Raw genomic sequence first — 16,897 nt, forward strand, 5'->3', positions numbered from 1 at the left:
CCATTGAATACAAAATGCGGCAGTATAGTTGTCAAAGTAACTTTACGCCCATCTGATGAAGGATAAAAGTGAGAGAGAGAGAGAGAGAGAGAGAGAGAGAGAGAGAGAGGAGAGAGAGAGAGAGAGAGAGAGGAGAGAGAGAGAGAGAGAGAGAGTATATATAGTTTGTTAGCTTGTTCACAAAAATACAAGTAAAGGGAAAGAGAAGTAAAGGTGATAGCAAGGCGGAGGCCTTTACCCAAATCAGACTCAAACCCTAATTGCAAAGGCAGTTGATTTACGTGTTAGCCATGAATTTACAGTTACCGTCTACTTTCATACTTGTTTATTTGCTTAAAGGAATAAAGTTCCTTGGATCATGCAATCCTTCGAGCAGATAGTAAGCCTAATAGACTAAACGATCACAAATCGACGTAGGTTTCGTGTGAAATTTAACACATTAACAAAATTAAAGAATTCCTCCTGAATCAAAAACATAGGCGTAATTGAATAAGAGATAAAAAAACAATCGCATATTTCCTGTTTCACAATGAAACTTATTCCAAGTAACGAAAAACATAGCGTGTAGTTATGAATCCAAGTAAATTTAGGCATATAATATGATAAAATTATTCAATAACAACGGTATATTTATTTGTATTATGATTTTATGAGATCGTAATACGTACTTGAAAACACATAAAAGATTGCTAAAAAATGCGATTCCTCAACCATTACGAACCACCAACCTATTGCCCGTGAATATCAGAATTCTCATTCTCTTCCAGACCCTCTTTTACACCACACAATTATTCATACACTTCCTGCCTCGTCTATTACATATACTAACAATCCATTCACGCAGATACCGTACCGCAAAGACTGGTGATCTTTAACACCATACAATGTAAATTTGGGAACATTTGTGGGTTCACCTCCTTGCGCAGTTGAAGAAGAAGAAGAAGTAGTCAGTACTTACCTCTGGTCTGTTGTGCAAATCCACATCTAATGCAAACTGACATACAGTCATACGTTTTTTCCGAATAACTGAAATGAAAAAAATATTATTCCATCAATTAGAACAAAACTCAGTATAAGTCAGTAATGTTTGTTACAATATATAATCTTAAAAAAAAAGATCCTACAAAATAAAATTGCTATTTTGAAGATGAGTCAATGCAAGACTTTATTATTGGTGAATGAATGTCTAAGGCTTACAAAACAATACTCGAAATGAAATGAGACGCAAAAATTGCAATTAAAAATCATTCTGGTATAACTAAAAATCAATTTATTAGGGATTTTATGGTTTCCATATATTTTCAAAAAAAAAAAATCTTTGAACGAAAAGATAATTCCTGATCAGCATCGTTCGTAGTTTCTAACATAAATCAAGATTATAATTAGCCTAAAGGACGCTACACAAGTTTTACTAAATGTTCTAAATACTGTTATCGTAACAGTCATTTCTACCAGATTATCACAATACATAGATAATTTACAATTAAAATTTTCATATTTTGCTTTACATTGTTCTCATTTGATTTCACAATCGAAATATTTATATTTTGCTTTAAACTACAGTTGAACTTTTTATATTTTTGCTTTATAGTTATTTACATTTTGTTCTACATTTAATATGTCAACATTTTGCTTTAGAGTTAAGAAGTTCACATTTTGCTTTACATTTGAATTGTTAGCATTTTCTTTGGAGCTAAGTAGGTTTCTTTTTGCTCTACTGACAAAATGTTCACACTTTGCTTTAAAGTAGAAACATTCATATCGAACTTCATAGTGAAAACATTCTTATTGTTATCAATATTCCATTTCCGCATTTTGCTTTACAGTTAAAGGTTCCCATTCTTTTTTAAAGTTGAAATGTTCTTTTCTTGCTTTGAAGTTAAAATTTTCATATTTTGATTTACAAGCAAAATGATCACATTTTGTTTTACAATCAAGAGCTCCCATTTGGCTTTACTTTTAAGATTTTAATATCTTGCTTCTCAGTTCAAATGTTCCCAGTTTTCTTTAGAGTTAAAAAAACAAATATTTACATTTGAAATGTTAAAAATTTGTTTTACAGTAAAGATGTCCACATTCTGTTTTACAGTTAAAATTTTCACATTTCCATTCACAGTTGAAATGCAATAAAAGTGTTCAAGTCCAGATTTACAGTTAAATGTTCACATTCTTTTCAAGTTAAACTATTCACATTTTGCATTAGACTTGAAATGTTAATTTTAGCTTATAGTTAAAATTTTCACAATGTTTTACCTGTTGGAATGTTCACACTTTGTTTCACAGTTCATATTTTGTTTTGTAATCATGATCTTGTTTCAATATTCTCTTTTGCTTTAGAGTTAAAATGTTCACATTTTCCTTAGCACTTAAGAGGCTCCCATTTTCTATAGTTAAAATATGCTTACGAGACATTTTCATATGTAAACTATTAAAACACAATCCACATAATCATAGTCATAAACATTTGAAAGAAAAATATGTAACTTTTAATCACTTCGATAATTCAAGATCCTGCAGCATGCATACAAATATACTGCTTAACCCAAATATATTACAGATTATTCTTTTCGTCTGTTCTCTGACAGTAATAGAATACTGTAGGTATATTTCTAGCCTCAGGAATTTATTACTAGTCCTTTTGCAGTCATAAACAGGCTTTCGATTAAGTATTTGTTTTCTTTTCTAAACCAATTTTTTAAAAAAAATGTGACATTTTAGGGTAATTTAAACTTTTGAATTATTCTAATCGTTTAAATTTTCTTTCAAACCCTGTATTTCAACATTGTGTGTTGCTCTGGGTTATATGTGCACTCTCATATTCTTGCCGAATGTAAGATTCTGTGCTTAAGGTCACTTTCAACCGAACTCAAGCATGAGGTTATATGCAGCTATATCCATATGCATGATTAATTGTTTAATGCTTTCAAAATCTGAGCCACAAACATACCAATAACAATGAACTCAAAATATGATTGGATAATACAACACCTGTTTTTCCCCGAATCAAACCTGGGCTTTATGGACTGAAACTCTGGAGACAGACACAATCAACTTGGTTAGTAGATTATTAGAATTTGACACGGGTTTGCAGTTCACATCTGACCAAAACGATTAATTCAGAAATTATCAAGAATGTCAAAACAAGTTAATACAGGTAGGACCATTTCATTACATACTTTTTTTTTTTTAGAGGAAGTTGCATTTTATATTTCATAATGTCATTTTGTCTACCAAAAGTATTCATTAACAATCTCTTTAGGTTTGTCCATAACCCTTAGCTGTTGTTTCACTGCATTTTTATTGAAGATTATCTTAATTTTACTCATATCCTGTTTCAGTGCTACATTTCTGCTTTCTATATTCAAATCTTCTATCACCTTGTGCCATTCCTCCCATGATTCACTAACAAAAGTGTCATCTGCAAATCTTAAGATGTTATTATCAATTCCTAAATTTTCCCTATCTAAAATTTAAAAAACTTCTAAGCATTCTCTCAATCGGAATTTTCTTACTATCTTTATGTAGTTTTAGAATTGCTGTATTTCTTGTATAGATATCTTCAGGTCTTTTAGCATGTGTTTCATCTATTGCTCGTCTTTGAAGGGCTTTCATTACAGCTGAAGATTTGACAGAATCAAAAGCTTTCTCATGGTCTATAAATTCCATACATAGTGGTTTGTCATACTACTGTATAGTGATTTTCTATTAGCTGGTTAATTACATGGATAAAGTCAGTTGTTGAATACCTGTTTCTAAAGCCTGCCTGCTTTCTTGGTTGATTAATGTCTAGTTGTTTTTTCTATATGGCCTAATATGATCTTTGTATATCTTTTATATTTTATGGAGAGTAAACTTATTGGACGGTACTTTTGCAGGCTTTTTAGTCTCCCTTTTAGTGAATTAATATAATGATAACGATTTTCCATGCTGTAGGTATAGAGCACTCTTGCAGACATTTTGTGTAAAGTTTAGCCAGTTTTACCTCTTTGTCTCTTTTCATGTCTTGTATTGCTTTATTTACTTCTCCTACTGTTGCATTTGGTACCGGCTCAAGTGTTTGATTATTTCTATTAGCAAAGTTATTTCTTTTATCACTATTGCATAGCATTGTATAGAAATTCTCTGCAATTTTTATTACACCATCTCTATAGTTGATATTTCCATTTTCATCCTTTATAGCAAACATCTGTTGGCCCAGTGATCCGAGTCTTCTTTTCATCAATTTGATGCTTCTTCCTTTCTTTAGTGTTTCCTCAATTTTGGTCTGATTGTGTTTAGATATGTCTTGGTTTTTAGGTTGTGTATTGTTTACGATAGTTCTGCTAATTCCATTTCATCTCTTGGATTTGACCATCATTTCCAATCTTAAGTTTATTGTTTTTTTTTTTTCTGATAGTTTTCCTTGATCTTGTTTAGGAAATTTTCCACCTATCTCTTGTGCCGATTCCAAAACAAATTTTGTTAAATTACTTTTCATTTCTTTATTTGCTTCCATTTAATCATGTAGCTGTGAGAACCTATTTTGTAGTGGTAAATCTGTCAAATTATTCTCTTATTACAAGTGTTTATTTTCTTTCTTATGTGTGCGTGTGTCTGTGTGTTTATCAGATCTGTAAGAAAACCAAAAATCTATGGAAAGGAGATAAATTAAAACAAGAACCTGATCAAGTCTGAAACGTCAAGATGTTGGGGGATAGAAGAGAATACATTTATCTTCCAGCCCTGTAGAGTGAAAAGTTAACGTAAAAAGGTTTACACATATATAATATATAGCTGGATAGCAAGACAAGACACCAGAGTAGTGTATAAACTATGGTAGAGTACATTTTCCACATCATAAGTAACTTCATACATCTGAATGGAAGGTTCTTCTCCATTGGAGATAGTCCCATTTAAAGTTAATATGCACTTCTTGGGATACAAAGGGCCCTTCTTTAGAATTGGTCTTACATCACTCTCTACCCAGCCTTGTGTAGGTTTTCTCTCGAACCTTTAGGCAATCCCAAATTTTACATATTTCATTCATTCTCTCCACATAATCAAACCACCTATCAAAATACCGATACATACCTTCTGCAAATCTCAATATCACCAAATTTATCAATTCTCCTTAAATCATATCTACTAAACAAACAGTTTTATTTAAGTTTCAAATATTTTTTTCTTGAATTAACATTAAAAATTCATACTTCCCATCCATAAAAGAGAGTTGATCATGTTCCTCCATAAACGCCGACCTTGGCTTTCACTAGCAACATGTTTCTTACCCATCACTTACCCACATTCTACTAAATTTTTTTTTTCTCTCTCTCTCTCTCTCTCTCTCTCTCTCTCTCTCTCTCTCTCTCTCTCTCTCTCTCTCTCTCTCTCTCTCTCTCTCTCGACAACTAAGGGAGCAGTTAATAGAGGCATTCAAAATTCTTAAAGGAATAACAAATGCAGATTACAACAATCTATATACACTTAGCACAAATCAGTCCGGAGGTAACGGATACAAACTGGAATTTAAAAGATACAACACCCAATATGGAAATTTCTTTACATAAAAAATAGCAAATACTTGGAATAGTCTTTCAGCGGATGTAAGAAACAGTAACACAGTAAACGAGTCGAAGAATAAGTTAGACAAGATCATAAGAATTCTAGATGCATAAACTAAACCGTTCTACCAAACAGCAAATGGAGTCTCCGTGGATGGACTAAAAAGTCTTTGAGACATCCAAAATCCTTGTAACTCTCTCTCTCTCTCTCTCTCTCTCTCTCTCTCTCTCTCTCTCTCTCTCTCTCTCTACATACATATATATATATATATATATATATATATAAATATATATATATATATATATACATAATATATATATATATATATATATATATATATATATATATATATATATATATATATATATATATATATATCCCACCCATCCTTCTTCCAAATAATCCCGAGTAGTTTTACCCCAACCACTTTTCTTCAAAATAATCCTGGGAATTTTTAGCCCAATAACTTTTTTCCGAATAATCCTGGGTATTTTCAGCCCAACCATCCTTCTCCCAAGCAATCCTGGGTATTCTCAGCCCAACCATCCTTCTTCCAAGCAATCCTGGGTATTCTTAGCCCAACCACCCTTCTTCCAAATAATCCTGGGTATTCTTAGCCCAACCATCCTTCTCCCAAGCAATCCTGGGTATTCTTAGCCCAACCACCCTTCTTCCAAATAATCCTGGGTATTCTTAGCCCAACCATCCTTCTCCCAAGCAATCCTGGGTATTCTTAGCCCAACCACCCTTCTTCCAAGCAATCCTGGGTATTCTTAGCCCAACCACCCTTCTTCCAAATAATCCTGGGTATTTTTAGCCCAACCACCCTTCTTCCAAGCAATCCTGGGTATTTTTAGCCCAACCACCCTTCTTCCAAGCAATCCTGGTATTCTTAGCCCAACCATCCTTCTTCCAAGCAATCCTGGGTATTCTTAGCCCAACCCTCCTTCTCCCAAGCAATCCTGGGTATTCTTAGCCCAACCATCCTTCTTCCAAGCAATCCTGGGTATTCTTAGCCCAACCATCCTTCTCCCAAGCAATCCTGGGTATTCTTAGCCCAACCATCCTTCTCCCAAGCAATCCTGGGTATTCTTAGCCCAACCATCCTTCTCCCAAGCAATCCTGGGTATTCTTAGCCCAACCACCCTTCTTCCAAATAATCCTGGGTATTCTTAGCCCAACCATCCTTCTTCCCAAGCAATCCTGGGTATTCTTAGCCCAACCATCCTTCTTCCAAGCAATCCTGGGTATTCTTAGCCCAACCATCCTTCTTCCAAAGCAATCCTGGGTATTCTTAGCCCAACCATCCTTCTTCATCAATCCTGGGTATTCTTAGCCCAACCACCCTTCTTCCAAATAATCCTGGGTATTCTTAGCCCAACCATCCTTCTTCCAAGCAATCCTGGGTATTCTTAGCCCAACCATCCTTCTTCCAAGCAATCCTGGGTATTCTTAGCCCAACCACCCTTCTTCCAAATAATCCTGGGTATTTTTAGCCCAACCACCCTTCTTCCTGAATAATCCTGGGTATTCTTAGCCCAACCATCCTTCTTCCAATAATCCTGGGTATTCTTAGCCCAACCATCCTTCTTCCAAGCAATCCTGGGTATTTTTAGCCCAACCACCCTTCTTCTGAATAATCCTGGGTATTCTTAGCCCAACCATCCTTCTTCCAAGCAATCCTGGGTATTCTTAGCCCAACCATCCTTCTTCCAAGCAATCCTGGGTATTCTTAGCCCAACCACCCTTCTTCCAATAATCCTGGGTATTCTTAGCCCAACCACCCTTCTTCCAAATAATCCTGGGTATTCTTAGCCCAACCACCCTTCTTCCAAGCAATCCTGGGTATTTTTAGCCCAACCACCCTTCTTCCAAGCAATCCTGGGTATTCTAGCCCAACCATCCTTCTTCCAAGCAATCCTGGGTATTCTTAGCCCAACCACCCTTCTTCCAAGCAATCCTGGGTATTCTTAGCCCAACCATCCTTCTCCCAAGCAATCCTGGGTATTCTTAGCCCAACCACCCTTCTTCCAAATAATCCTGGGTATTCTTAGCCCAACCACCCTTCTTCCAAATAATCCTGGGTATTTTTAGCCCAACCACCCTTCTTCCAAGCAATCCTGGTATTTTTAGCCCAACCACCCTTCTTCCAAGCAATCCTGGGTATTCTTAGCCCAACCACCCTTCTTCCAAGCAATCCTGGGTATTCTCAGCCCAACCACCCTTCTCCCAAGCAATCCTGGGTATTCTTAGCCCAACCATCCTTCTCCCAAGCAATCCTGGGTATTCTTAGCCCAACCACCCTTCTTCCAAATAATCCTGGGTATTCTTAGCCCAACCATCCTTCTCCCAAGCAATCCTGGGTATTCTTAGCCCAACCATCCTTCTTCCAAGCAATCCTGGTTATTTTTAGCCCAACCACCCTTCTTCCAAGCAATCCTGGGTATTCTCAGCCCAACCATACTTCTTCCAAGCAATCCTGGGTATTCTCAGCCCAACTATCCTTCTTCCAAGCAATCCTGGTTATTTTTAGCCCAACCACCCTTCTTCCAAGCAATCCTGGGTATTCTTAGCCCAACCACCCTTCTTCCAAATAATCCTGGGTATTCTTAGCCCAACCATCCTTCTCCCAAGCAATCCTGGGTATTCTTAGCCCAACCACCCTTCTTCCAAATAATCCTGGGTATTCTTAGCCCAACCACCCTTCTTCCAAATAATCCTGGGTATTCTTAGCCCAACCACCCTTCTTCCAAGCAATCCTGGGTATTTTTAGCCCAACCACCCTTCTTCCAAGCAATCCTGGATATTCTAGCCCAACCATCCTTCTTCCAAGCAATCCTGGGTATTCTTAGCCCAACCCTCCTTCTCCCAAGCAATCCTGGGTATTCTAGCCCAACCATCCTTCTTCCAAGCAATCCTGGGTATTCTTAGCCCAACCATCCTTCTTCCCAAGCAATCCTGGGTATTCTTAGCCCAACCATCCTTCTCCCAAGCAATCCTGGGTATTCTTAGCCCAACCATCCTTCTCCCAAGCAATCCTGGGTATTCTTAGCCCAACCATCCTTCTTCCAAGCAATCCTGGGTATTCTTAGCCCAACCACCCTTCTTCCAAGCAATCCTGGGTATTCTTAGCCCAACCATCCTTCTCCCAAGCAATCCTGGGTATTCTTAGCCCAACCATCCTTCTCCCAAGCAATCCTGGGTATTCTTAGCCCAACCACCCTTCTTCCAAATAATCCTGGGTATTCTTAGCCCAACCACCCTTCTCCCAAGCAATCCTGGGTATTCTTAGCCCAACCACCCTTCTTCCAAATAATCCTGGGTATTCTTAGCCCAACCACCCTTCTTCCAAATAATCCTGGGTATTCTTAGCCCAACCACCCTTCTTCCAAGCAATCCTGGGTATTCTTAGCCCAACCACCCTTCTTCCAAGCAATCCTGGGTATTCTTAGCCCAACCATCCTTCTTCCAAGCAATCCTGGGTATTCTTAGCCCAACCACCCTTCTCCCAAGCAATCCTGGGTATTCTTAGCCCAACCACCCTTCTTCCAAGCAATCCTGGGTATTCTTAGCCCAACCACCCTTCTTCCAAATAATCCTGGGTATTCTTAGCCCAACCACCCTTCTTCCAAATAATCCTGGGTATTTTTAGCCCAACCACCCTTCTTCCAAGCAATCCTGGTTATTTTTAGCCCAACCACCCTTCTTCCAAGCAATCCTGGGTATTCTTAGCCCAACCACCCTTCTTCCAAGCAATCCTGGGTATTTTTAGCCCAACCACCCTTCTTCCCAAGCAATCCTGGGTATTTTTAGCCCAAACCACCCTTCTTCCAAGCAATCCTGGGTATTTTCTTAGCCCAACCACCCTTCTTCCAATAATCCTGGTATTCTTAGCCCAACCATCCTTCTCCCAAGCAATCCTGGGTATTTTAGCCCAACCCTCCTTCTTCCAAGCAATCCTGGTTATTTTTAGCCCAACCACCCTTCTTCCAAGCAATCCTGGGTATTCTCAGCCCAACCATCCTTCTTCCAAGCAATCCTGGGTATTCTCAGCCCAACCATCCTTCTTCCAAGCAATCCTGGTTATTTTTAGCCCAACCACCCTTCTTCCAAGCAATCCTGGTTATTTTTAGCCCAACCATCCTTCTTCCAAGCAATCCTGGGTATTCTCAGCCCAACCATCCTTCTTCCAAGCAATCCTGGGTATTCTTAGCCCAACCATCCTTCTCCCAAGCAATCCTGGGTATTCTCAGCCCAACCATCCTTCTTCCAAGCAATCCTGGGTATTCTTAGCCCAACCATCCTTCTTCTAAGCAATCCTGGTTATTTTTAGCCCAACCACCCTTCTTCTGAATAATCCTGGGTATTTTTAGCCCAACCCTCCTTCTTCCAAGCAATCCTGGTTATTTTTTGCCCAACCATCCTTCTTCCAAGCAATCCTGGTTATTTTTAGCCAAACATCCTTCTTCCATATAATCCTGGGAATTTTTAGCCCAACCATCCTTCTTCCAAGAAATCCTGGTTATTTTTGCCCAAACCACCCTTCTTCTGAATAATCCTGGGTATTTTTAGCCAAACCATCCTTCTTCCAAGCAATACTGGTATTTTTAGCCCAACCATCCTTCTTCCAAGCAATCCTGGTTATTTTTAGGCAAACCACACTTCTCCTGAATAATCTTGGGTATTTTTAGCCAAACCACCCTTTTTCCAAATAATCCAACGTATTTCTAGCCCAACCACCATTCTTACAAATTAATCCTATATATATTTAGCCCAACCACTTTTCTTCCAAATAATCCTGAGTTTTCTAGCACAACTACAATTCTTCCAAATCCTCCTTAGCATTTTTAGCCAAACTACCCTTCTTCCAAATTATCCTTGGCATTTTTTAGCCCAAACACCCTTCTTCCGACACATCCGGAGTATTTTAGCAAACCACCCTTCTTCCATATCATCCTTGATAATTTTAGCCAAACCATCACTCTTCAAAATCATCTAGGATATTTTTAGCCCAACCACCCTCCTCCAAGTCATCCTGGATAATTTTAGCCCAAACACCCTTCATCCAAATCCTCCTTGGCATTTTTAGCCAAACCACCCTTCTACCACATCATCATGGATAATTTTTGCCCAACCACCCTTCCATAACATCCAGGGTATTTTTAGCCCAGCCACCCTTCTTACAACACAATCTAGTTATTTTTATCTCAATAACCCCTCTTCAAACCCATCCAGGGTATATTTGCCCAACCACCCTTCTTCCAACACATTCTGGGTATTTCTATCCCAACCAACCTTCTTCCATACCATCTGGGGTATTTTTAGCTTACCACCCTTCTTTCAACCCACCCTGGGTATCTTTAGTCCAACCACCCTTCTTCCAACCGATCCAGGATATTCTAAGCTAAAACACCCTTTTTCCAACACATCCTAGGTGTTTTCACCCCAACCAAACTTGCTCCAACTGATCCTAGATATTTCAAGCCAATCTACCCTTCTTCCAATACATCCTAGATATTTTTAGCCCAACCATCCTCCTTCCAACACATCCTGGGTATTTTTAGACCAACCACCATTCTTCCAACACATCTTGGATACTTATAAGCTAAACCAATCTTCTTTCCAACCCTGGGTATTTTTAGACCAACCACCATTTTTCCAACACATCTTGGATACTTATAAGCTAAACCAATCTTCTTTTAAACCAACCCTGGGTATTTTTAGCCCAACCACCCTTCTTTCAACCGACCCTGGGTATTTTCAACATAACAACCGTTCATCCAAAACATTCTGGGTATTTTCTTAGCCCAACCACCCTTCTTCCAAACCATCTAGGGAAATTTTAGCCCAACCATTCTTCTTCCAACTCCTCCTGGGTATTTTTTAGCCCATCCACCCTTCTTCAAACCTATCCTGCGAATTTTCCAGCGCATCAACCATTCTTCCGATCAATCGTGGATATTTTTTAGGCCTACCACCCTTCTTCCAACGTATTCTGGGTATTTTTCAGCCCAAATAGCTTTCTTCCAACCCATACTGGGTAGTTCTTAGCCCAACCACTTCTTCAACACATCTTGGGTATTTCTAGTGCTACTATCCTTCTTCCAGCCCACCCTGGGTATTTTTTAACCAAATCACCCTTCTTTCAACCCTTATTGGGTATTTCTTAGCCCAACCACTTCTTCCAACACATCTTGGGTATTTTCTAGCCCAACCACTCTTCTTTCAACACATCTTAAGGTTTTTTTTAGCCCAACCACCCTTCTTCCAACCCATCTTAGGTATTCTCAGCCCAACCACCTTTTTTTCTAACCCATCATAGGTATTTTTCACCCAGCCACCCTTCATCCAATCCATCCTGAGTATTTTTATAGCAACCAACCTTATCACAAACCAAACTGTGTACTTTTAGCCAAAACCACCTTTCTTCCAACCCATCCTGGGTATTTTCAGCCCAACCACACTTCAAACCCATCATGGATATTTTCAGCCCAACCATAATTCTTTCAAACAACTATGAATTTTTTTAGCCGAGACACCCTGTCTTCCAACCGATCCCAGGAATTTTTCAGTGCAACCACCACTCTTCCGACCTACCCTGTGTATTTCATAGCCCAACAACCCTTCTTCAACATATTCTTGGTATTTTTAGCACAACCAACCTTCTTCCAACCCATCCTGGGTATTTTTAAACAAAATCACCAATCTTCCAACCTATCCTAGGTATTTTTAGCCCAACGACCCTTCTTCTAACCCATCCTGAATATTTCTACCCCAAACCACCCTACTTCCAACCCATCATGGATATTTTTCACCAGGCCACCCTTCATCCAAACCATCCTAGCTATTTTAGCCCAACCACCCTTCTTTCAACCGACCCTGGGTATTTTTAGCCCAGCCACCATTCTTCAAATTTATCATGGGTATTTTTAGCACAACCACCTTTCTTCCAACGCATCCTGGGTATTTTTGGCCTAAACACTCTTCTTCCAACCAACGCTAGTTTTTTTTAGCCCGGCCACAATTTATCAAATTCATCCAGGTTATTCTTAGCCCAACCACCATTATTTCCAAAACATCATTGGTATTTTTAGCCCAACCGCCCTTCTTCCAACACATTCTTGGTATTTTTATCCCAACAACCCTTCTTTCAACACATCCTAGGTATTTTTAGCCATATGACCGTTCTTCTAACATATCCAGGGGATTTTTGCATCAATCACAATTCTTCGAAATCATCCAGGGTATTCTGAGCCAAACCACTTTTCTTCCAATACATCCTGGGTATTTTCAGCCCAAACCCCCTTCTTCCACCACATTCTGGCTATTTTAAACCCCAACCACCGTTCTTCCAACACATCTTGGGTATTTTTAGCCCAACCACTCTTCTTTCAACCAATCCTGGGTATTTTCAGCTTAACCACCCTTCTTCCAACACAAAGGTTATTTTAACACAAACCACCCTTCTTCCAACACACCGAGGGTATTTTAACTCCAACCACCCTTCTTCTAACACATTTTGGGTATTGTTAGTGCAACCACTCATCTTCCAACCCATCCTGGTGTTTTTTATTTTTCTTTTTCTTGGACGAACCACCCCTTTTCTATCACATCCTGTGTATTTTTAGTGCAACCACCCTTCCTCCAACACGTCGTGGGTATTTTTAGCCCAACCACTCTTCTTCTAAATCAACCTGGGTATATTTACCAGAACCACTCTTCTTCCAACCTATCCTGGGTATTTCTAAACCTAGCCGCCCTTCATCTAATCCGTCCTGGATATATTTGGCCCAACCAACCTTCTCCAACACATCCTGGGGATAGCCCACCCACCATTCTTTCAAACAACACTGGTATTTTTAGTCTAGCCGTCCTTCATGAAATCCATCGTGGGTATCTTTAGCCCAACCACCCTTCTTCCAACACATCCTGTGTAATCTTAACCTAATCATCCTTCTTCCAACCAATCCTGGCTATTTTTAGCCCAACCACACTTCTTTCAACACATCCTGGGTATTTTTAGCCCAACCATCCTTCTCCCAACTAATCCTGGCTACCTTTAGCCCAACTGCCTTTATTCCAACCAATCCTGGGTATTTTTAGCCCAACCAAAGTTCTTTCAACACATCCTGGGGTTTTTTTAGCCCAAACAACATTCATCCAACAAACTTGAGTATTTTTAGCTCAGCCACTCTTCTTCCAAATCATCTTGCATATTTTTACTCCAGGGCCACTTCATCCAACACCTCATGGGTAATATAAGCCCAGACCTCTTCATCCAAATCATCCTGGTTATTCTTAACCCAGACCCCGTCATCCAACCCATCAAGGATACTTTTAGTCCAACCTCTTCCTTTCCCCACACCCTCGATATTTTTTCAACCAACGTGTTTTTTTTTTCTTTGGCCAGCTCCCTTCTTCCAACTCATCCACATATTTTTAGCAATCCCCTTCTTCCAACCCATCCTGGCTATCTTTATCCAGCCCCATTCTTCTAACCCATCCTGGGTATTTTTAGCCCAACCTCCTTCTTCCAACCCCTCCTAGCTTTTTTTATCCCACCCCCTTCATCCATCCCATCCAGGATATTTTTAGTCCAGCCGCCCCTCATCCAATCCATCCTAGGTATTTTTCAGCCTAGCTACCCAGACCCCTTCATCCAAATCATCCTGGTTATTCTTAGAACAAACCCCTTCATCCAACCCATTAAGGGTAGTTTTAGTCCAACCCCTTCCTTTCCTCCCCACCCTCGATATTTTTTCAACCCCCCCCCCCTTTTTTTTTGCCAGCCTCCTTCTTCTAACTCATCCACATATTTTTTGGAATCCCCTTCTTCTAACCCATCCTGGCTATCTTGCTATCTTTACCCAGTCCCTTTCTTCTGACAAATCCTGGGTAATTTTAGCCCAACCCCCATCTTCCAACCCATCCTGGGTCTTTTTAGCCCACCCCCTTCATCCATCCCATCCTGGATATTTTTAGCCCAGCCGCCCTTCATCCAATCCATCCTAGGTATTTTTAGCCAAGGCACCGTTCATCCAACATATCCTGGATATTTTAGTCCAGCCGTACTTCTACCAATAAATACTAGGTATTTTTAGCACAGCCTCATTCATCCAATCTCTCCTGGGTATTTCTAACCCAACCACCCCTCTTCTAACGCAAACTTGGTATTTTTAGGCCACCTGCCTTTCAACTCCATCCTTGGTATTTCTATATCAGCCACACTTCTTTCATTGAATCAAGGGTATTTTAGTCCGGCCGTCCTTCCAACATATCTTGGGTATTATTAGCCCAGTTCCCTCCGTCTAACCCATCTTTGGCACCTTTAGTCCAACCACCCTTCTTTGAACCTATCCTGGGTATTTCTAGTCCAGCCCTTCATTCAATCCATCCTAGATATTTTTAGCCAAGCCACCCTACTTCCAATACATCATGGGTATCTTAGTCCAACTGTCCTCCTTCTAACATATCCAGGGTATTATTAGCAGCCCCTTCATCCAACCTATCCGGGGTATTTTTTGCTCAGCCCCCTTTCTTCAACCCATCATGAGTATTTTTAGCCCAGCTGCTCTTGATCCAATCCATCCTAGGTATTCTTAGCCAAGCCGCCCTTCTTCCAACTCATCCTAGGTATTTTAGTCCAGCCTCTTTCTTCCAACATATCCAAAGTATTTTTAGCCCAACCACCCTTCTTCCAACATATCCTGGTTATCTTTATCCCAGCCGCCCTTCATCCAATCCACCCTAGGTACTTTTAGCCCAGCCACCCTTCACCCAATCCACCCTAGGTACTTTTAGCCCAGCCACCCTTCACCCAATCCACCCTAGGTATTTTTAGCCCAGCCATCCTTCTTCCAACATATCCAGGGTATTATTAGCACAGCCAGCTTCACCCCACCTATCCTGGATATTTTTTGCCAGGCCCCCTTTTTCCTACCCATCTTGGATATTTTGTCTAGTTCCTTCTTCCTACCCGTCCTGAATATTTTGTCTAGTTCCTTCTTCCTACCCGTCCTGGATATTTAGTCCAATCCCTTCCTCCTACCCATGCTGGATATTTAGTTTAGTCCCTTCTCCCTACCAATCCTAGATATTTAGCCCAGTCCCTTCTTCCTACCCATCCTGGATACTTAATCAAGTTCCTTCTTCCTACCCATCCTGGATACTTAGTCCAGTCCCTTCTTCCTACCCATCCTGGATATTTAATTCAGTCCCTTCTTCCTACCCATCCTGGATACTTAGTCCAGTCCCTTCTTCCTACCCATCCTGGATATTTAATTCAGTCCCTTCTTCCTACCCATCCTGGATACTTAGTCCAGTCCCTTCTTCCTACCCATCCTGGATATTTAATTCAGTCCCTTCTTCCTACCCATCCTGGATATTTAGTCCAGTCCCTTCTTCCTACCCATCCTGGATATTTAGTCCAGTCCCTTCTTCCTACTCATCCAGGATATTTGGTCCAGTCCCTTCTTCCTACCCATCCTCGATAGTTAGCTCAACCCCACACACTCTGGGTACTATTTTTACCCCAACCCCTTTTTCCAACATATTCTAAACATTTAGCCTAGCCCCACCCTCTCTTATAACCTACCCTGGGTATTTATTTAGCCCAGCCCCTTTCAACCCATCCTGGACATTTAGCCCAGTCCCTTCTTTTAACCTATCTTGGATATTTAGCCCAGAATCCGCCACCCCACCCCCCCTCTTCCAACCCACACCGGATGGGTATTTATTGAGCTCATACCCTTCTTCCAACCAATCCTAGATATTTAGCACACCCTCACCCTCTCAGCCAAACCATCCTAGGTATTTAAAATGACCCTCTTCCTCCAATCCATCAAGCCAAAGTAACCACTAACTAAAATTCCCAAATGACACAAAGCCTGAATGCAAAACTACAACATGAAAAAGGTGACTAACTAAAATGTGTGAAGAACATCAAGATAAGTCCTTTAAGTCTGTCAATAATCTATCAATAACCTCTGATATCAACCTTAGCATCTATATTTATGTTCATGTGTAAGTTTCTCTTTATTAAAATTCTTATTGAACATATTCTTCCTCCACTTATAAAGCTTTTTGTGTTTTTTTGACAGAATAAAAAAATGTCCTGATAAGATGATCACGATAATGGAAAAAATAAAGGAGGAATCATTTACCCTTTTCTTTTCCATGATGATTCGTTCTTAGGTCAAACACTCACTCCAAAAAGGGGCCATAATGTAATGCTTGACAGGTGAAATCTTACTAAATTCTCCCCCATGGCCCTTTGGGTTTTCAAAAGACTACTTCAATTGACTTCATTCCATTCAATTGTACTGCAAAAGACTATACTGCTATGACATCTGTGGTA

At 39.8% G+C, this 16,897-nt stretch overlaps 1 protein-coding gene across 1 annotated transcript in view; it reads right to left on the reverse strand.

Moving 5' to 3' along the window:
* Positions 1 to 16,897, reverse strand: part of Mondo (MLX interacting protein mondo) — a 384,044-nt gene that overhangs the window by 300,670 nt on the left and 66,477 nt on the right. Inside the window, exon 4 of the mRNA XM_068353498.1 lies at positions 959 to 1,026. Coding sequence (XP_068209599.1) covers positions 959 to 1,026 — 68 coding nt within the window. The remainder of the gene's footprint in view (positions 1 to 958; positions 1,027 to 16,897) is intronic.

The sequence above is a fragment of the Palaemon carinicauda genome, chromosome 30, assembly GCF_036898095.1.
Source record: "Palaemon carinicauda isolate YSFRI2023 chromosome 30, ASM3689809v2, whole genome shotgun sequence".
NCBI classification, from domain to species: domain Eukaryota; kingdom Metazoa; phylum Arthropoda; class Malacostraca; order Decapoda; family Palaemonidae; genus Palaemon; species Palaemon carinicauda.